Source organism: Varanus komodoensis, unplaced genomic scaffold (genome assembly GCF_004798865.1).
Source record: "Varanus komodoensis strain SLA01 unplaced genomic scaffold, ASM479886v1 scaffold16, whole genome shotgun sequence".
Taxonomy (NCBI): Eukaryota; Metazoa; Chordata; class Lepidosauria; order Squamata; family Varanidae; genus Varanus; species Varanus komodoensis.
The window spans coordinates 783142-805563 of record NW_025335468.1 but is presented as its reverse complement, the minus strand read 5'-3'; the positions used below and the strand labels follow the sequence as shown (position 1 = coordinate 805563).

At 44.8% G+C, this 22422-nt stretch overlaps 1 protein-coding gene across 4 annotated transcripts in view; it reads left to right on the top strand.

Moving 5' to 3' along the window:
- The window catches only part of SYT7 (synaptotagmin 7), a 228636-nt gene that overhangs the window by 178644 nt on the left and 27570 nt on the right, over window positions 1-22422 (top strand). For 2 of the 4 annotated variants that reach the window (XM_044425696.1, XM_044425695.1), the window contains 2 exons: window positions 5843-5959; window positions 16475-16610. In XM_044425696.1, coding sequence (XP_044281631.1) covers window positions 5843-5959; window positions 16475-16610 — 253 coding nt within the window. The remainder of the gene's footprint in view (window positions 1-5842; window positions 5960-16474; window positions 16611-22422) is intronic. The other 2 variants (XM_044425698.1, XM_044425697.1) reach the window with 1 other exon arrangement.

Here is a 22422-nt window from a genome sequence, read left to right as displayed (position 1 = left end):
AAAAAGACCAGCTGGTATGGACTAGCCTATATGTTTAAGCAGTGCTGAAGTTGGTTATCTTGCACTAATGCAGGTTGAACAAATCTCAGTCCTCCCAGCTCTTTAGACCAAGTATATGAAAAGCAAAGGTTATCATTCAGGGTGCATTGTGCCAGCAATGTTTGTACAATGAAGTTACGTTTCATTAAACTAAAGGTTATTATTTTTTTTCAGAGCAGGTAGCAGGCTTTGGGCAAAATCCAATGCTATGCAAGCAACTTCCACTCATGCAATGAAAATTTAAACTTGCTCACAGACATACATACACCTGCTTTGGAGGGTCCTGCAATCCTCTGGAGCATATTTTGAGGGCATGCCCAGGCCACAGAGAGGAAGGAACTGTCTCTTCTCCTTTCCATGGGCAGAAACTATTCTGCACAGGAGTTAACTGGATACCACCCTTCCCTGTGAAAACTACAGGCAGTACTCAAGTTACGAACATCCGAGTTAAGAACAACCCATACTTATGAATGCATTGCCATACAGCCTATTAATTTTTTTTAAATCACTGTGGAAAATCATCATCACCATAGCGAGAGAAGACGAGAAAGGGGAGAGAGAGAAGGCCTTCAACAGCATGCCTTCCTGCCCTGCCCATCTGGAGAGGGAAATCCCTCTAGCATTTCTTTGCTGTAAAGAGAAAGCACTGGCGAGCTGGGGTGGGGGACAGAGGGCTAGAGATAGTTATGGTTTTTCCACTTTCATGGGGGTCCTGCACCCCTAACTCCCACAAATGTGGAGGGCTGGCTATACATGATCCAACTTAGATACAAATTTGACTTAAAGACAAATTTCCATTTTCTTAGGAACTGAACTCATTTATAACCAGGGGACTGCCTGTGCTACTATTATGCAGACATGCTCATCCTTCTTTGACAAACCAAGACACGAATCCCGTTTTGTCTTAGCAAAACTTTTCCTCTGCTCAATTCATTTAAATTGATTCATCTCATTCCCTTTCTATCACAGTATAACTGTACTTGGCCTACTGCAAAATTTCTAGGTATGTTCTAGAGTTTAAAAAGCAGGGCCTTTGGATACTGGTGGTGATTAGAAAAGCCAGATTATGTATTTATTGCATATATATCCTGTCTTTTTAATGAAGAAGTCATGAGGGTCTACATGGTCCATCCATCATCCCCCCCCCACAACTTTTCAATACTCACAACAATCGTTGTGAGCCATAGGAACTGGCCTAAGGTCCCCAAGTAAGCTTTGCGCCTGAGTACGTGCTGTTTTCAGCATTTCAAGAACCAATGCTCTGGCTTCTGCACATGTTTTAGTTATGTTAGTATCTGAAGTGGGCTTTGAAATGTTCTGTTGAATGTAGTTCCGGAAGTGTCCAGAAAATGCCTTGTTCCTGTGAAAGGCCTTGACAATGGGCCTTTGCTGGAGTGAATAGAAGGAAGAGGAAATGCTGAGCCTAAGTTACTTAGCAATTGTGAGGAGGGGATGAGTGCAGGCCACACCAGTGGCTTGCTACCCAGGGGGCATGTTGATGTTTGGGAACGATAGTAACTAGGTCCACATTGTCCAGGCTAGAGCATATATTTTGATCACAACAGTGACGTTGCCACCAAGTGTTACCATATGATGGTGACCATCTATGTACCATCATCATCATCGCCATCACTCCTTCTAATAGCAAATTCAGAGGATGAGTGATGACAGGAGCTGTATCAAAACTGCCCACCCTGAAGAAATAGCTTACTGAGGGCAAGGCATGAAATGTTGAGTGTCAGCTGCAGACAAGAAATGGCAATAGGGAAATAGCATGACTGGCTGGAACACTGCTGCTAGGAGGTGAGAATCCTCTTTTATTTTGTTGCAGGTCTCACTTGTCACTCCCTTCAACAGTAAGCAGTTAGATTAGAGCCAAAACTAAGGTATTGACTGGGTTCATATAACACTCAAGGGTTCTTGAACTGTGGGTTGTTGTTGAAATGTGGGTTAGCCTGTTGCCTGAATCTAGCTGTGATTAAAAAAAAGTGGTATGTTAACCACAAAGTTCACAGCTCAACAACAAACCATGGGTTCTCTTCATGGCTTGCTTCAACAACAACAACAACAACAACAACAACTCATGATTTACCAGCAACCCACACTCAGTCCTTGATTTCATGCTATCTAAACCCAATCAGTGAGAAATAAAAGAGAGGAATTAGCATGTTCAGGAGAGCATCAAATTTTCAGAAGTACAAAAAAGAAAAGAAAAAAAAATAACTGAAGGGAACAAAATGGAATAAAAAAGTATGGTCAGCAGCCACAGAATGGAGTATTTTGGAAGAAGGCATGGCTGGCTAGCCAGGTGGCAGGAACACTGAACAGGAAAATTCCAGATAGCAACATTTTGTTGCTAGTCCTACATGTTCTCTCTAATAGTGCTCAGGTGATTGAGTTCCTATCAGTTTGGAAACAGAGCAGGGCTACCAAAAAGTAAAGTAGTAGCTTTTAGGTACTCTGGGAGTGATCTAGGAGAAATAAATTTGTGTGAATTAAATGAAAGTGCCACTTCAAAAGAAGGAAAAGCAAACAGCCTGGCAGGATCTTTGAGCTTACAGAAAGTTGATGGCAGATAAGCCTACAGAGCTCATGAAGGAACAAGGGTTTCAAAAGGCTGTAAGTCAGGTAACTAGAACCCTATTCGAGGGTTCAGAAAGTTTCATGTATTGACATACAAAAGGGAACGATGAGAACAAGTGTGCAACTCTGCCCCACTGTCTTCATTGCCCTCCTCATGTTCGGGATGACCTTCCCGAGCCTTTCCGCAAGCACTCTCCACCTGATGGAGTCTACTAATTCTCCAGTGCAGATACATTCATGGATAGAAGACCATTATTAACTTAAGCTTGTGTTCATAACTTTTGTTAATGGTTGTTTGGAACTGGGGAAGTGATACAAAAGGAGGGATGAGGAAGGAACAGAAGGAGCAACCTTTTAGCACACTGGCTCACCTGAAGTTGTTTATTTCTTCAGCACCGCTGCTGCTTTCCACAGATTTGGCTGCTGTGGATTTATTCTCTCAGTCGCAAACCTTCCTTAGAATCCCCGTTTCCAGCCCAGGCAACCCAGATGGGGCTCAAATAGGCAGGGTTAGTCTTTGCTCAAGGTCACACGGTAGGCCTGCAGCAACCGGAGCCAGGAATGCAGCAAGTTTCTGCTGGCCTTGTATTTTAATAAAAGCAGTGTGCTCCCCACCTGATGAATATCAAAGGGACTGTATTATGATCTATTTATTATACATCTTTCGATCTCGGAGCAGCTGGCGATATATTTGATGGCAGCATACTATTCGGCCCATCACAATCGCTGTTCTTTCTTGCTCCCCTTCCACAAAACAGCTTACTTATCTGGTCTCCCCCAAAGATGCAGCTCAACAGCTTCAAATCTAATTACACTCAGGCCCAGAGCTTTTCCCAGCACCTTTTTCAGCTGGCAGAAGAGTGCAGTGACCCATTCTGAATCCAGAGATGTGAAAGGTTTCGCAAGGCGTGATGAGTTAGCAGCGCATGCATGTCAGCAAGCGGGCACATCACACTTCACTGGGGGAGGCACAGCACTTGAATTGGGGTCATGGCACTGTTTGTTGTTTGCAGCACCCTCGGTGGCCTGGGGCACATGGCACAGCTGCCTGCCAATGGAGGCCACAAAGCACTCGCACTAAGAACTGAAAATCTCTCAGATCCACATCTGAGGTGAGCTTGATAAGATCAGAGCTGACACAAGTTTATAAGGGCCATCCTTCAAAGTCCCCGCCTCTGTCCTGTAGGCGGGGTTTTATACTGCCATGGCATCACTTACTGTTAGCGGGATTTAGGAGCAGATTAAATTCCTCCAAGAACTTGGGTATGTTCCTTTTCTGTACTTCCCCACACTCTTACCTCAGGATGGATGGGAAAATATGGAGTTTTACCAGAAAAATCACTGAACTAGAAATTGTAATTGTAGCCATCATTGCCAATTGGCTCCGCAAATCAATTCCTTGAGGGACTGCTTTTGTTCAATATCAGTCCATTTTCAAATCTGGCATTAGATTAATGTCCTAGCAATTTACCTTGCTGCTTACTATTCAAAATTGAAGTATCAAAGCACCATCCAATACACATGAATACAGAAGGAAAGGAAAGGAAAGGAAAGGAAAGGAAAGGAAAGGAAAGGAAAGGAAAGGAGGCTTGCCGTTGTTTTACATTTCTTTCTATAGATGCTCTTGTTCAGTATCAATCACCTTCAATCATTCATTGTTGTCAATCAGCAATTCAAATGACTTCCACCTTTAGCAGAAATTCACACTAGGGTCCTTCTGAATCCAGCTTTTATTGTACAAACCCTACCACTTTCCTGGGATTTCATGACATCATCATTCCCTTTATTTATTATTATTTATCAAAACAGCTCTGTACAAACAGCTCTATGTCAAAATCCCCAAGCACTTCACATTAAAATGCAATGTAGTAATATAAATGACCTCCAAAATACTAAATAATTAAAACTTTTAAAAAATCTTCCCATATTTTCCCACTGCTTCTGCTTCTTTCCCTCTGCTTCTTTCGCACACATGGGCTGGCTGCACAGTGTGTGGTATAGAGAGTTTGTGTGGCATAGTCATTAGACTGTTGGACTGGGACTCTGGAGATGGAGACTCTAGTCCCCACCTGGCTCATGAAGCTCACTGGGTGCCTGCGCCAGTCACAGACTCTGACCCAAACCTACTACACTGGGTTGTCCTGAGGGTAAAATGGAAGTGAGGAGGACCATGTAAGCCACCTTGGGTTCTTGCTCGAGGCAAAAGGTGAGATATAAATGTAATAATAATAATGTTATTTTCACTGGTAGCATTAGGAGCCCTCTGCCCGGAAGCAGCCACTGTGTCTCAGTACTAAGTCAACCTGCTGTTAGCTGCTGATAATGTCACTACCTCTAATGGACATAAACATTCCCTGGCAAGCTTAACAGTCTGCATAGCCCATTAGCACATGGTGCACTCATTTGTGCAACAGGGCTGTTCCAAACCATTTCACCTGCAACTCTTCCTGCAATTAGCTTGGTTCCCAAACATGTTAAAGAATAGCAGCTGTGAGATCACTGATCTCCATCCTTTGTCTGACTTTATCATCCCTAAGTACTAAGTATCAGCCACTAATGATTCACAGTGGATGTTCAGCATGTACCCACATATCACAAAGTTACCAGGCTCACCTGCCTACTACATCAAAGGTACTCTTCGTCTACCAAGTCATCACTGCTCACCCTCTTTCCTTTCACAGCAGCAACCCCAAGTATTAGTGACTTGGTGCACTCTAGGGAATAATTAATTACCAAGGGGAAGAGTATCCACAGGGCTCTCTTTCTATGTTAAGATATCCATAGTCTCAGGATTAGATTGATAATAGTGATCTATTTTGATATTCATGTTAATGGGCCGTGGCTAAATTGATGCTTCTGGAAACAGTTCAAGTTGTTGTTCTGTGCAAAGAGAGAACACCATGAAAATGTTGCCTTCTCTCCAGAACTTTTACCCCTCTAAACAGACTTTCCAAGGGCACTTTTATACAGCTCCCCTATCAGATATCCTTGTAAAACATCTGTTTTCTGCTGTCTCTGGTCTCTGAATCTTGCCCGAGAAGCCTGAATATGTGTTTTGTACAGCTGCTGTTCTACGGTATTTGTTTTCTTGACAGTTTCGTTTCTTATGCTTTCTTCTTTTTCTCTTTCCTGTCTGTCTGTCTGTCTGTCTACCTTATCTACGTCCTGCTCACTGAACCCGGGGCCTCATCGCTCCCCTGGTTGGATCACCTCTGGACAGGGAAGGCCGCATGGTGGTGCTATCCCTTGTTTTGGGTCTCTCAGAACAGGACGACTTTGCCAATATACCCGATCTACAAACCACTGGGAACCAGCAGAACTCTCAGGGGGACAAGAGGTATGAGTAGGAGAAAGAGGCTCTCAGTAGCCGCAAACCACAACAGGAAAGAAAGCCTCACAATGAGGCTTCTTCCACCATCGTCCACGAGAGTGGAAGGCTGGTTCAAGAGATCGAGAAGCCCCGAGAAGCCCAATGACATATCTAGGACCATCCTTTTTCCCCTCCTGCTTGGATCCTCATTCCTTCTTTGATTTCCAGGTCTCTTTGAAGAGAGGCATTGGAAACTCATGGCCATTTCTTTCCCAAATACATAGTCTGATGGGGATTTTATTTTATTTTTTTTTATTTATTAAAACATTTTTATGCCGCCCCATTCGCCGAAGCCTCGGGGCGGCTTACAACACTAGATGCATGCATCATCATATAAACCACCCTTTCCATTCCATTCAGGGTTTTTATCCCTTCCTTTTCCTACCCTGATAATGGGTCTGTTCTGACATAACCATGCAAACCATGGATTAATTCACCCAAAATCTGCTGCAGTGTGTATGCTGCCACCATTTTGAATATGTAGCCTCCAGTCAGTTTGACCACTGGTTGCTTTGTGTCATCTGAACCCAGATATTATGAATGCCGTCCAGATTCAGATGTCCTGGACAACTGGGCCAATTGAAGATGTCATAGCAGATTAATTAATTCATGATTTGTTCTCATATGTGAACTGTGTAAATATGTATTATTTATGTAAGGAACATCTGCCTTATTAGAAGAATTTCCCTTGTGGTCTGGAAGGAGAAAGGCCATCCAATCTCCGGTTCAGCACTGACCTTAAGAATGTTATCTCCGTGCTTGTCACTTTGCTGTTAGTGGAATCTTATGCATGTTTACTCAGAAGTAAGTCCCACAGAGTTTGCTGGGCCTTACTTCCTAGTAAGAGGGGCTGTTGTTGCTGTTTGCGGTTTGTTTTTTGGACTGCAGCCTAAGGTTGTAATCTGATGCATACCTAGCTGGGAGTAAGTTCCATTGAACATAGTGGGATTTACTTCAGAGTAAACACATACATCAGTGGCTGCACTGGCTAGGGCTGATGGAAGTAGTATACCAAAACATCTGGAGGGCCGCAAACTTCCCACTTCATCCCTGTAACAAAGGGACAAAAAGTTTTTTCTCAATGAAAATGCAGAGGGGGACGCTTCTCAACACCCCTATAACTAAGCTGGCCCTCTTCCCCAAGTCTTCTCCATGTATGTGGCAAAAAGAGGCTGCGGTGTCTTAAGCTAAATCCAGAGACAGCTGGTGTGAATGATGGAACAAACAGAAACCATATTCAGAATATATCTGCACTGCAATTAAGTACAGAAGATACTGGTCTGAGCTCCAGGCCTACCTATATGTCAGTCTTCCTCAGTGCAGTACTCTCCAGATTACTTGGCTATTGCCTGTGCTGCATGAGGTGATGGGATTTTCAGTTAGGTTGCAAAATGCTAGCCTCTGTGATTTATGCTAAATCACAATATGATAGCCATGTCTGGCAATCAGAATCGTAGGGTGGTCATCAGATGACCTAGTCTTAACCATCTGTATGCACCCCATGCTACTACTGAAGATGCTGCAGGCACGTCACCACCCTTGGTCACCCAGCTGAGGACCTTATTAAATGTAGGTTGCTCCCTGTGCAGCAAGGCCAGTGCCCCCTGCTTTGCCTTTCTTCTGTCAAACACTCCTTCACTTGACTGTTGAGATCTAATGAGGTCATGTTGTGTGATTCACAAAACAGGATTTGGAAGGGAACTGCCTAGCTGAAGGCAGAGGCATGGACCTCCAATTGTTCCATGTAGGTACTGAATTCCATAACGTATGGGGAGAAGATCTGAAGTAGCAGATTTCACATGATCAGTGCATTAATTAACTGGCACCCTTCTCGCCTGCTGACTATTTTTAACTTGCAATGGCTATGTTGCACTACATATATTAGCACTTCCCATTTGATTGTCCAATTGCACAGCTCATCCTTGCCTTTTCAGCCTGCAAGTTTAAACAGTAGCACATGGATGAGGACCAAGCAATCCATTCTGTACCCACATCAGGTCACCCCAGTCACAGCATGGCGTGGGCAGCCCCTGTTGCCAGAACCTCAGCTCCGATAATGGCAGCGCCATGTGTGTGCCTTCAGTGCCCATTATGTGATGATCTCTGTGTTCCAAGGTAGGAGGAGGCAGGCAAGCAGAAACGGCATACCTAGTGAGAGGCATTTTCCATCAATCGCTTAGAGGTCCCTTTGTGAAGCCTCACAATAAGTTGAGGGAAAGAGCAGCTTTTTGAAAGGTGCATTGAGAACTAGCATGGGGGAATGCAGGCCTTCCACGTGTACGAAATGAGGGTTGTTCAGATTCTTCACACCTTTATTGCCCCTCACAAAGTTTCAGTATCTTAGTATGAGAATGAAGTGAAATGTGCCTTTCTAAACTGCCAAGCATGCAATGGCACTGGGGAAGTGTCTGACACTGAAAAAAGTAAAGGACTCGGTGCTCATTTTTAGAATGGACACGTGTTTTTTCTCTATGAAGCTTCATGCTTAAAAGTTTGAAACGTTCTCTAAGAATGGCATCGGTAGTTTATATTATAGAAATCACACACAGAAGAAAGCTAGTGTCTGCACCAGTATTCATTTATTTAAGGGTTACAGCAAAATAGCAGGGTAGCAGCTTACACAAAAAAAATTTAACTAAACATTTAATTTATTTAAATAAAACAATTCCAATGAGACCCATAAAAATCACATTACATTAAAAGCAAAGGGATCTCTAAATAAAATATAACAAATCATTTTTCAAGGATGTTAAGCCTGATCCACTTAGATTTTGTCTGGGAAGAGGATTCTCTTTTGGCAATTTTCACAATCCCAGTGCCAGAAACATATAAATGAATTTAGTTTAGTTTTCTAATATTATGGGTGCTTTCAGACAAGACATTTATTGTACCATCACCCTGTCTGATTCATGGAATTTAACAGGGGGTCTGGAGGATAACTCACTCATACCCCTCCTGTGTTTTCAGTCCACTTCTCCTGTCTTTTCTCATACCAGAAAAAAAATCTGTGAAGGACAAAAAGACAGAATCGCTGCATAATGCCATTTGATTGGTGGCATTTGGAACCCTCCATCTGGAAGCACCCTAGGCTAAAAGGCTTTGATTTTAATTTGTCTTGTTGTCAGGGTTCATTCAAACAATGAGGAAGGATGTTGCAGCCCCTTGAAAACTTCCCATATAGTACTTAGAATAGTGTGGAGCTTACAGCCCAACTGTAAGCACATAACAGACATTCAGGGCTACCAAAACACAGCAGCTTAAAGGCACCAGGCGGAAAACTGTGAAGCAGCTGCTGAACAGATCTGACCAAGTGGCTGAATCTACTTGCAGTCAGATATCTTTTGCATTATCGCACATAATAAAGCAACAGCTATCATGTGTAATTGCTATTAAGCAGGAAGAAGGGATGCTTTTAAGGGCCAAACCAGATGATATATTAAATGCATGATCACATTTGTATATCTTTTTTTAAAAATAGAAATAAATCTGCAGGGGCTCTGGCCCAGACCAGGACAGTGCAGGGAAGATTTTTTTTTCTCCTCCTCCTCTTATTTTCATCAGCACTGCTTTCCTAATAAAAGTGCACTTTCACCATGGAAGGAAGCTTGCTACTTTTGCTCCTAGCAGCTTCCCTCCCAGGGCAAATCGCAACTTCTGGAGGGCAGTTTTCATAAGAAAAAAACAACCAAGGATTTGTTTTTCAAAAAATCTTCTCTCTTCACACCACAATACTAACGCATCCCTCAGGACCACTGCCTTTTTTGAGAAAACATGCACAAATGCACATTTCATGTATTATTTTATTTGGGCTACTCCGGAGTGCATCTTTAGGGGCCTGATGTTTGCACAGGCACAAGACCGCAGCCAGTTTTACAATGACTGTAGACTAAATTGGAGACTGAGGTGTTTTTTTCTAGATTTAACACATGGTGAAATGGCCTTGTGGCTGCTTCACACAACTCACAACAAAATCCCCACTTTGGGATTTGAAATGTGAATTAGAAATGTTGTAGGATTGAAGAAATACTCAACTATGTTTTTCACAACATCACAAAACTTTTAGTTGTGCATTATTGTGGGTGGGTGGGTGGGTGGACACATGGGTAAGAAGGCACACCATTGCTTTATCATATGACAAAATCTGCACAATATTAAAATATTTGGTTGGTCGTGTGAGTTGTCCTTTAGTTGCTTGCAATGGCAGTAGTGAACCAGGCAGAAAGCATTCACCTAGCAGGATCTATATGAAGAGAAGACAGAGTGCTATCTGCTTAATCTGCAATATGGTCTCATAAATGCAATCAACTCAGTGGGAAAATCCTGGTACTATAAGCCTTGACAAATAGGGTAAGCTTCTCCTTTTCCCAGTTTCATGTAATCTTTCATGTACGAAAAAGAGAGTTAGGAGGTGGGTCCATTTGTCAGTGCCCCAGAAGCTTAGCCTCTCTCGCTGGTCCCTGGTTTCAAAATGTTCCTTATGTTCAATGCAATCAGTGATTTGAATCAGAAACTATCTGGTTATCGCCTCCCTTTCACATTTCTTGGTTCCCTCTGAAGTCCCTTCAAGGCTTTACTGAGGAAGAGGAAAGCTATATCTTGGTAGGACATTCAGTTCTGATCAGACAATTGGTAGAACTAAGGCGGAAAGAGCCACGATGGATCAGACCAAGGGTCAGTCCAGCATTCTGTTCCCCTTGGGCCAACCCGCTGCCCACAGGAAGCCCGCAGGGAGTGCACTAGCTCCCTGCTGCCCGTGCTCCCCAGCAGCTGGCTTGCGGAGGCGCACTGCAGGCAGGATGCAGCCATCACGGCCGGCAGCCCCTGACGGCCTTCTCCTCCATGGATCTGTCTCGGCCTCTTTCAAAGCCACCCAAGCTGGTGGCCGCGGCTGCTGCCACCACTTCTTCCCACAGCGGTGCTCCCCGTCTCTCCGAAGAGAAGCGGCGACAGGACCAGAGTTTAATACATTGCCAAAGCCGTCTGGGAGAGAGCTGCTGCAGTCACGGCAATGATCCCCAGCCACAGTCGAGTCTGAGCTGGACACCCATCCCAAACCAGCACTTCTCCCCATCTTTCCCTTCCCACCTTCCCGAGGGAAGCATGTCACTGTTTTCTTGTTCTTCCTCCCTGTTCAATCCATTTCTCCCCTCTCAATTCCTTTGCCACTCACCATGTTTCTGCCTCCTCCCCCTCCCTTGCCCGCACTCCCCGTCTGCCTGGCCTATGGAATGCTGATGTTTGTGAAGTGGTTGCAAAGGGGCTTGTGGTATCATCTCCGGGGTGCTTGCTGCAGTGGGGTGGGGTGGGGTGGGCAGTTCTGGTTGCATTCAACTCCCTTTTACCTCAGTTTCTCCTCTCCCCAGCAGTCTTGCTTGCAGTGATCAGACAGGCCATGTTCTTCTATCCCCTACTCCACTGTAATACCTCCTCTTCCTCATTGCACTTTCTCTTCTTTCTTCTAGCCTTGCTGCTACTGTTCCTGCCTGATCTGTCCCCCATTGTGAGCCTTGGCAACTCCAGTCCAGTGCCTTGTGTGGTGGCTGCTTCTTCCTTCTTAATCTGCGTGCGTGTGTGCGTGTGGTTTTCTCCTGCCACACTTTTACTCTACCCTGTTTCTTTTCTCTCAGGAGGCACCCTGCAGACCCTGTGATAAAAGTCAACCTCTCTCTCTCTCTCTCCCTCTCTCTCCCTCTCTCTCTCTCTCTGACTTCAACACATTCATCCATTCCCAGACAGACTTTGGGATTGCAAAAATATCTCTGGATTTTTCATACCTTCTGACAGTCAATCACATGCGCATGCACACACATGTCCCTGCTCTTTTTCTCTCACACACTTTATTTTTAACCTGGGTTGTTGATGTTTTCGTCTCCAGCTATTTGGGTCTCCTTTGATCAATGCACGCATGTGCCAGTCTGTATGCTGTGGGCAACACCATGTCTGGGGTTTTGCATGTGTCAATCTGCCTCAGAGTGTAACCTTCCCACAACTTGAGCATGTGTGCCTTGGTCTATCCCCATGCGTATGTTTCACAAGCTTGACACTGTCTGTGTTGTTGATCTGTCTCAGTGTGTACTGCTGTGTATCTCGATAAGCGTTGGCGTCCCTGGGTTTGTGTGCGTGCGTGCGTGCAGTGTGCCTGCAAGTCAGCATGCTGGTCTGTCTCTTTGCGGTTAAGGGTCTTTGAATCTTTGTGACATATCAAGGGGTATCTAATCAATGTCGTTGGGCTTTCACCCTTGGCATACATCTCTTTTATGGTATTTGTCTGCCTCTGAACAATTTGTGTGTGTTTCTTAGGCTTTTTTCACACATCAGGAAGTGAGGAGGTCCACCTGACTGAGATTTAAGCCTGGCACATGGCCCACTAGGGAATGGCTGGAAAGGACAAACTTCAGCCCTGATTCCAGAGTTCTCCTCCACACATTCAGAATTCCTGCATGAGTTTGGAACTCATGCACAACTAGCACACATGTGTGGGGGGATCCTTACCTTTTTACAGTGATAGGAAAGTGCATATCTTCAGGGCAGAGGTGCCACACTCAGCCCCTGGCTGCTCCAGTTAAACGAATCAGGAGGCAGGTGTGGCCTTGGCCAGAGTCCCTGGAGAACCATGGCTAGTCTGATTAGATAACACTGGCCTATATGGACAAATAATTTGACCTGTTATGAGTAAGCATCCTCTCCTGGGTATCAGTCTCATGCTAATCACATGGCTGCAGTAATGTGACAAAACTGCAGGTTTGTTTGGGGGCGGGCCGCTCTGCATGTGTGAAACCTACTAGCCCTTTTTATATGATTCCCTGATATATGGGGTGATATATAGTAGTTAGTTAGACTGTATATGCTCCTGACCTTCATGGTGATTTGACTGTCTCCAAAGAAACTACATGGAGACATTTCTTTCCCTTTAATTGGGAACCCTGTTGGAGTAGGGACTGCACACAGAATCCTCTCCTTTCCATCATGGATCCAACATATTGCATTATGGTCTCCTGTCGAGTCAATCCTTTGTAGTGTTTTAATTCCTGTTATCTCTACCACACATGGCAGTCTGCACAGAGATTTTCTGACCTTCCCTCACCATTGCTTGCAAGGTAGGTGAAATGCCACCAGCGCCCTCACCTCACAAGCTTTACAGGAAAATGGGGATCACAGCCTGGGTCTGCCACACTCATCATCATGCTGCAAAGAGGCCTGCCATCTCTGGCAACTGCCAGTCAAAGGTTCGTCCTTAACAGCCTGTTCCTGTAACAGGGACTGGAAGAAATGAGATTTCTCACCCACTCCCATGTTGTTCCTTTTTCTATTCAGAAGCCCTACTTGAGCCATTCCTTTTATGAGGAAGAACAAACCTATGGACCATGTCCCGTTGTGATGCTCGTAGTTCTGCTACAGAAATCAGCCAAAGAGTGGGTTGCTGTGTCAGATACTTACACCACCATTCATTCTTACCCCCACCCCATGCTGAATTTCACACTCAGAATAAAGTACGTTCTATCGGTGGTTTTGGGCCCAGCAAATCTGAGTGGCTCTGAAAAGAGCAAGTTCCCTGGCTTGTTATGAGAGCTACACCAGAAACAATTTTTTAATCCGTGCTGACATAACTATGGGTATCAGAATGTGGCTGTTTCTATGTTTGTTGGTCTGTAAATGTGACCATCTGTCCCTTTATGTGTCCATTCCAATAACATTCCTGCAGGCAATGAGTAAGTTTATGGCTCTTCTCTTAAAGGTGCCCTTTCCAGCATTCTGCTTCCTGCCAGCTCTTCTCTCTTTCGCCTGGCTCACTTTTTTCCCTACCTTCCTGACCATGCCCATGTCCTTGTGCCAGGAGTAGCAATCCACACACCATAGCCAGTGTGGGATTCTGCATCAGTAGTGACACTGCACTCTGAAGTGCAGGTGCTCATTCATCGTAACAATCCTCACAGCCACACCCCCAGGGAGAGGCCAAAAAAAAAAATAATGCAGGCAGCAGTGTTGATGCATCTCAGCAAACCAGTTCCATCAGTGTACATCTTCATCTAGAGAAAGCCTGTTACCCAGCTAAGACCTCGCCGTCCCAAAATACTCTGCATTACAACAGGGATACTTACTGTTGCTGAGAATTCCTCCCCGCGTTCCCTGCACCAGCTACTGTGAGGACCACAGCTCAGCCGCTGAGGAAAGTGGAATTCTGAGTGGGGTGCAAGATGATGCCATTGTCCTTGCACTGCTACCCCGATATTCCACACGTGCCCTGCCAAGAGCAGATCCTTGGCGTGAGGAAGCACTCATCATCCTCGGATCTTCTGGTGAAGTTGCAAGACCCTTTCCGATAGCAGTGGGACAGGACAAAGAGGGAAACCAGTCAGATTAGGTGCTGGTGGATTTAGAAACAGCTGTTAAAATAAGGTGTGTTTGAAATATGAGATAAGTGTTGCCATGGAGTTAAGAATGGAGTGTTTTGCTCTTGACAAAGGTGTGTATGTGTTTTATTGCTTTCTTCACTGGATTGGTAATCCAGAGCCATGCTGCTGCACAAAGGGAGTCCATGATATCCAGAGGGACTATCACTTGGCAATTTCCCTCTGCATGGAAAACAGATAGAACCTGAAAGTTGCTCAGACGATGGAGCACTGCAGTGCATAATCAATTGATAACAAGCTAGTACACCATTGCCCAGGTGCTTCTGATAAAATACAGGCCGCTAAGGAGTTATTTAACATGACTTGACTGGTGTCACATTTCAGACCACATACTTGCTGTGACATAGACAATCTGCCTGGACCATTTCACTCTGCTCCTTTGCTGGGACATCATGAGACATCCCTTTATCACCCAGCGCTTAGGCTCCCCAGATGATCTGTGTACACTGAAGCTGGCAGAGAAACCATCTGGCCATATGTCATCTCAGAAATCGCCTGTCAAAGGAAGGCAAACAAAGGCGGTTCCTCTTTGGAGGAGAGCATGTTTGTATTTGGAGAAGATTAATGACTTGGACAGGCAGGAAGGGACATTTCAAGCACCAGATGAACCTGCAGTCCATGAAATTTCCCATTCCCTATCTAGTTCCAGTCCTGTGCGTATCTGAGGCCAAACCAGGAGACCATTGGCACATCCTATGGCAAGTTGTGTACTCCAGAAGTTTTGGTCTACAGCTCCCATCAGCCCTAGCCAGGATAGCCAGTGCTGAATTATCATGAAAGTTGTAGTCCTAAACATCTGGATGGTCACAAATCAGCCATACCCAGTATAGGTCGTGTCTAAACACTCCTAGGAGAATGGGCAGTACCCTGTGGAACCTACTGGTGGCATTCACCCAAATGGAAGGTGGCCTGACACACAACAAGCATTGTACAACATAACAAGAAGAGATGCCCCTGCTCTAAAGAAGTTAGCAACAGAGAACAAAGAGAGAAGAGGGGAGGATCAGAGGAAATGGCTATTAAAGGCGGGGGGGGGGGAGTTGTAGTTCCTGAGTGAGGGTGGGTCACTTCAGAGGGTTTATGGATCACATAGGCCTCTGTGGAATCCTTCAGGGCCCACATCCCATTTCCAGCAAAGGGACTGCACTGATTCTTCTGGGAAAGAAAGCACATGAAAAGCACATGCCTTGTTTACCATCAGCAATGCCAGCTCTAGGTTTCATTAAGGCCTTTGGACAAAATATTCTCACTGGCCCCCCTTCTCATTCAATGGGTCTGATATTCTCACTGGGCCCCCTTCTCATTCAGTGCGTCTGATATTCTCACTGTCATTGTCACCAGACAATGCTCCTCTTCCTCTTTCACATCATTGCCAACCCCTGTTTGCCTGATAAACAGAAAGCCTGGAAGGGAAGGCAAGGAAAGGAAACCGCATCATCTGCTCCTCTTCTCATAACTGCCATCATCTGAGCCAAGCTGAGGGGCAAGTGAACAAGCAAAGGGCAAGAGCGAGGAGGAGGAGGGCCAAGTCCAGGGGACTCATGTCAGAGGAGCCCTGCTGGTGAATGTGCCTTTGACAGGTGCCCAACTATGCCTACTTTCATTGTGGACCCTGACCAGGAGAATGGAGCTTCCCACAGCCCCCTACAAATAAAGCTGTGGGGAGCCCCCTTCCACTGAGAAAAACAATTCTGCTAGGAAGCAAGGTGCCACTTTCTAAGCAGGATCGTGCTCCTGAGTGCTTGCCAAACAGCTGTTTGGTGGACTGCAGGAAGCTTGATTCTCCCAGGGAACAAGGCATGTGCTCCCTTTGCATTTTGCTCCCCAGCAGCCTTGCTCTGATGCAACAGCAATTTTAGGCAAGGAGCTGCACAAATGGCCTTGGCTGCTTGCATGAGGTCCATGAGCCACACATTGCCCACCTTCTGCTAGGACTTTAACTTGCTATTCTCTGGTGGACCTGCACACACACACAGAAATAAAATGTGTGTCTTTATTTCTCCCTTTCTCTAAAACTGTATTTCTGTTATATCCAAAGCATATGCATAATCCCCCTCTCTCTCCTTGCCAGATTACCCACTGGTGGCAAAGTGGTGAACACAGCACCTGTGCCAGGGCAGACGCAACATGAGGAGTCTGACCACAAAACAGAGCCTCGCTCATCAGTCTCAGACCTTGTAAATTCCCTGACCAGTGAGATGCTGATGGTGAGTCTCATTATGTTTGCCCTCTTTGCACAATATAAAGTCCTGTATGGTGCAAATCCTCTTTATCAACAGTCCTTTTCTCCATTTCCAAAGTACCTCCTCATGGACATAGCAGATGCTGGCCATGTAATGAACCAAAATGAAACGAAGCTGTGTGTTGTCCTTCTTTTAATGAACTCGACCTCCATTCCTAGACCACTGAATGAAAGAGGGCAAGACTTGAATTTAGCCTTGGTTCTGCTGCTACCCTACAGGGATTTCTCTGGAATCAGAACCAGTGTTTGTGTTTCAGGCTTAGATTACAAGTGATGTAGGAGATCCAAGGTTTAATCACCCAGAGTGTTTGGTTTTACTTCAGAACAGCTGTGGAAATTCCACATTGGATTGGGGTAGTCACACTCTGGGGAAAGTGTGTCCTTCCCTGGCATTTTCCCCATCTAAATCCCCCTCCAAAGCTGCTGCTAGCCACACAGGGAGGAATACTAATGAAATGCAGACTTACTGATGAGCAGCTTTTGACTGAACCATGCAAGCACCAACACTTCTTTTTTGATCCAGGGCTTCAGTCTTTAATTTCTGAGGGTTTGGGGCTCCTTTTGTTTTGCGCTACCAGAAGCTGACAAAGCTAACCAGGTTCTGACATTTGCCTGGCTGACAGCAAAGAATTGGGAGAGGGGGGAGGTATTTTTCTTTTGACTCCTGACTGTGTCCAACTGACTTGCTGAGAATTGAGGTGAGGGAAAAAATGATACTTCCAAGATGATGCAACATCCAAGTAGATTTGTTTTCACTGAGGATGAAAGAAATGAAGCTGTATTCAAATCTGTTTTGAGCATTGCAAGCTGAAGGCCAAACTCAAGCTGAAATCTCCTGGAAATAATCTCTGATACTTCAAGCATATTAAGGTGTGTTCAAGTATTGATTACAGACAAACAAGAGCAAAGGGAAAACCTGTTATCTTCCTTTTGTTTTCCATTGGTAGATACTTGCGAAACATAGGAGGCAATGATCCATGATGTACTGCTCCACAATGGCACGTTATTTACCCATTCAGGTTGCCAGGCAATAGCTGCAATTACCACACGGGAGCCTCTTGAAACACCTTTGACCTCTGGGGTCAAAGTGAGACTCACTTTGGGCCACCACAGAGAAGCTTGGGGTGAGCCTGTGCTTATTCTGAGAATCATACAGGGGGAAGCGAACCAGCTGATCTGGAGCTTGGGGACAAGTCTTAAGAAGGAATGTTTTGTGTGTTTCTGTATCACCATAGTGGCTTTGTTTTACCCATTCCCTAGCTGTTCATTCAGGGGCTATTGTTTCTAAAGGGCTGTGAGTGGAAGGCTCCTAGCTGAAGACTCATGCCTGGAAAAGATAACTTAGGTTCAAATCTCAGGTCAGCCATGGAGCCCACTGGGTGGACTTCTTGGGCAAAATCACTAAGATCTTCCAACCTAACTCACTCACTTCACAGCATTGCAAACAGCTTTAGCCCAGCATCCAGTACACCAGCCTGAACTGTGTGATTCAAAGGCTGGACATAATGTCCCCTGCTGAACAGATTTCCAAGCTGTTCCTGCCTGGAAAGCATTGCTCTTTCTGTAGACCAGCCTTCCCCAACCTGGTGTCCTTCATATCTGGAGAAGGCCAGGATCAGCTCTGACCCTCAGTGCCCTTCCCATGTCCCCACAGTGGGCCTTCTTGTTTCTAGCATTCCATTCTCCTAGTCTTAACCCTCTTCTCAATGGCTTACTCCACAGCAAACATAGAACTGCCTGCTTGATTTGTTAAATTACTGCACCTCTGGCACCAAAGATGCACAGGCAGAACACCCCAGACACACCAGCAGGGCATAGAGATGTATGCTGAGATCTTGTCTTTGCCATCATGAGTAAATGTTGTCATTCCCCACCCCACACCCCCAGTGTGAGCATCACTGCCACACAGTCCTGATGGCTGAGTGTTTCTTGAAGATGTGGTGGAGTTTCCAAAGATGCTTAGCAAATCTCTGCCTTTCTATGCCATTTTATGGGTTTATCAAGACCTGGATTCTGTCATAAGTCTGATTCAAACATGCACATCATCTCTTGATAATATGGTGACTTGTATTAGTGAAGTATTCACCACAGATCACACCACATGGACAGAACACTGCTCACATCCCGAGCAATGCCTTTCAATGGAAAAGGGTGACATGTCAACAGCAGATCAGCCTGTGTTTAGTGACCACGTGATGTACATGCATGTGTGAACCAGCCCTGAGAACTAGGCAAGTCACAGGAGTTCGAAATGTCCAATGTTTTGTGGTGCAGTTTCAAACATCCTTGCATGTTTGTTGGTTTTTGCTCACTTAGGATTGACCTTTGTCAGAATTACAGCATTACAAGCATTATCATGCCCAAGATCTCGAGCGGTTTTTAATCCACTTGAAAGAATAGGCATCACTCCCATCCGACTTCCCTCTTCCCCGTCATGTGCTTCCCTCCTGTGGCAGAACTGGGAAGAGCACCCCTAAAAGCAAGATGCACCTAATGTAGGAGGGAGGAGAAGAAAGAGGAGCCTGGCAAGGCTCTAATTCCTGTAGCTTGAATATGTTCTGCTTTAAGGTGCATGCAGTGCAGGATTGTTACACATGATGATCTATCTGTTTGCATTTCAAAATTATTTCAAGGTTTTAAAGCCTCTTTTTAAAGCCTACGCTTCCCACACAGAGCAGTGCATATAAAAAGAAGTGAAGAGACAAGATATAATAGAAAGAGTAATCATGCAAAAAAGGAGGGGGGCTTCATTCCAGCCCCGTTTCTACCTGAATGTGGAGCACATGTCTTGTCCCAGCATGTCCAGGCTAAGGCAACGTCATATAGTCACATGGCCACTGCCTCTTCTCTTTCTTCATAGCTTCCCAAGAGGGTTCCCAGTCATAGAACTTCATTATCTTTAAAGAAATGCAGTACATGCTATTAAAATAATAAAACCTAATACAGTATTTGTCATATATGCATAAGCATCACAGTTTAAAGAGGCAAATATGTTATCGACAAAGGTATGATGAAACAAAATTGGATTTACCTGTTTTATGAAAGCTGAAAGAGAGTTTCCCTGTGGACCTGATACAGTGGAGAATATTATCCAAATAGGGTGCCACAACCAAAACTGTTCTGTTCCAAGGAGATACTCACCTCATTTTTACACGGGAGGTGACCACCTTGGAGCTTTGTTGTCTGTTGAACAAAGTTAACTGGACATCTTCATGCATGGGGAAGTTCATATAGGTGGAGGTACTTTCTGAGGTCCCTGATCTCCAAACTTTGAAGGGTAATGCCTGCACCTTGCATTGGGTATGCACACAAAAATAGGCGGCCAGCAAAAATTGATAGAAGGGTGATAATGACCTCATGACTAGGACCAATTAATAAATGTGATATGGCACTTTGGATTAGATGAAGCATCCAAGCAGAACAGTGCATTGCTCTGAGGAGGTTTGTAGATCTTTTATAGTGGCATCCTGCTCTTCAGTTCCTGGTTTTTCTAATGCATTTCTCCTGTAGCCAGCCTTTTCCAAAAGCTTTGACCCTTCTTGCTTTAGCTAGCCTGGGTGAAAGGGCTTCACCCTTTTCCTGGGGATAGCATCTTACAATCTGTGGAAGGCTGTTCTTGCTCATCATTCCCATCTCCATGCTCTCTGTCTCTTTTTTCCATGCTCCCTTAAGCTCTTGTTGTTCAAGTCCTTATGGGTGGCCTCTTCTTTCACTGTCAGGGACATGCAGAAGGAGTGGGGCATAATGCAGTTGCTTCAGGCTGACACAGGGTCAATGTGCCAGGGCTAAAACAGCACGCAGCACAATCCAGTTTGCTCTTTGAGTGTATTGTAAAGAGAGAGAATTGTTGTCTCATTAACACATTATCCAGCTCAGCAACACTGCTCAAGTGGTGAGGAGCAGCAGAAAGACAGCCAACACCAACACTCATGTTTCGCCTTTCTGTTTTCTTTGTGCTCCATTGATGTGGAGAATTATGTTCACAAATAGATTGCAAACATTGAATAATAAGTAGAATAACTAAGGGTGCAGTCCCATGCACATGTGGGCAGGAAAAAGCCCCATAAGTTCCAGCATTCTCCAGCCAGCATGGACTTTTTTCAGTCCAGACAGAAGGCTCCCGCCAGCCAGCCTCTATGTATGGACCACTGAGGAAGAGGCAAGAGACACAGGCAGTAATGCACCTTGGGAATGAAAAGCAGGCATGGTGGCTGAGGGGATACATACCAACAGTGGGAAGACTGAGCAGGAACAATGGAAACGATGATAACATAGAAATCACCTGATCACCTGTTAGGTAAATGATGCTTTACAAAAACACAACCTGTGGTAACCACGCAGGATTGCCTGTCATACAGTGTGAATGCAAAGTCTTGAAGGCCATTGGCTTTTCCAGACTCCCAGCTGCAAAGTCAGAAAAAAAATTTGACTTGTGAGATGGAGGTCTGTGCTTGTATCCCCCTCCCCTCCCTTGCAGTCAGCACAGAAAGAACCATGCTGCCTGAATTTCAAGCTTGTAAGAGTGACCTCAACAAAAGCCTTTAAGGGGCATTCGAGGGTTGGATGAGGAAAGGAGACTGGCATCTCCAAGATACGGTGTATCCTGACAGCACCTCCATCTTATTCCCTCTGACTCCCAGATGCGGACTCCCAAGTGCTTAACAGGGTGGAAGGAGCATAAAGGCAGCCTTCACCTCCATGTTTCTCTTGCTTTGCATAGGATGACCATTATCCTTGAATTTGTAGGGCTACAGACATCCTTGTTCGATTGTGTCTTCGCTCTTTTTAATTTTGTTATTTAAAATATGTCTCCCTTTTTGGGCCTTCAGAGTTAAAACTAACAAATGTTTACTAGAATATTCCATAGCACACTGGGTCTAGTTGTCTTTTGTAACAAAATGGCAGTACAGATGCAATCAATAACATTAGAGATAAATGGTTTTCAGGTGGTGGTGATGCAATCAGATACATACCTACTTAGAAGTGTGTCCCATAGAATTCAGTGGAATCCAGCTTCTTCTAAGTGGACACCTGTATACAGGATTGCGATATAAGGCATTCTGCCCCGACAATTTTTTTATCAGGGAGAGGGATCAGAAAACCCAGTGCCTAGTGACAATCCTTGGTCCATGAGGGCATTGGGATCCATGAGGTTGCCCATTGGAATTTTGCCTCTGCAGCCATAAATTAGCATATGCAAATTGTATGCAAGTCTGTGTTTGCTTTTCTCATCTTTGTTGGTGATGCATTTCCTCCTTTCCTTTCCTGTTTGTTTTTCTTATTTTTCCCTTTTGTAATGTGTAAGTGGACAGGTGAACCCCATCACAGGGTTAGCCTCCAGCGTTTCTCAGATTCTGCACTCCTCTTCTCCTAGTATCTCCTTTTTCCCTAAGTATTCTTAGATACAAAATTTGTTCAGTTTCTGTGTAAGATTTAGTAACTTGCAAAGCAGCTATGACAAGGCACTGTTTTTATTTCTTGAACTCCTGGATATAATAAGGCTATAAGGGAGGCTTGATGTTACTGAGGCACCTGAATAGATTGTGCAAAGTTTTTTGCTCCCTTATAGCAGACCCCAAATGCTTTTTAGCAGGACATCCTGTTACTTCACATGATGTCTGCCAAATGAGCCAATGACATGCCCCCAAGTACCCAGAACAGGTGCTCTGTTTGCTTGAAGCAAAGAGGAAACAATGCACTTTCCAAATTGCACATCGTGCAATCAGTAGGCATTGCCCATTGGCATAAGGTAATTTATTCACATGCATACAAATTTA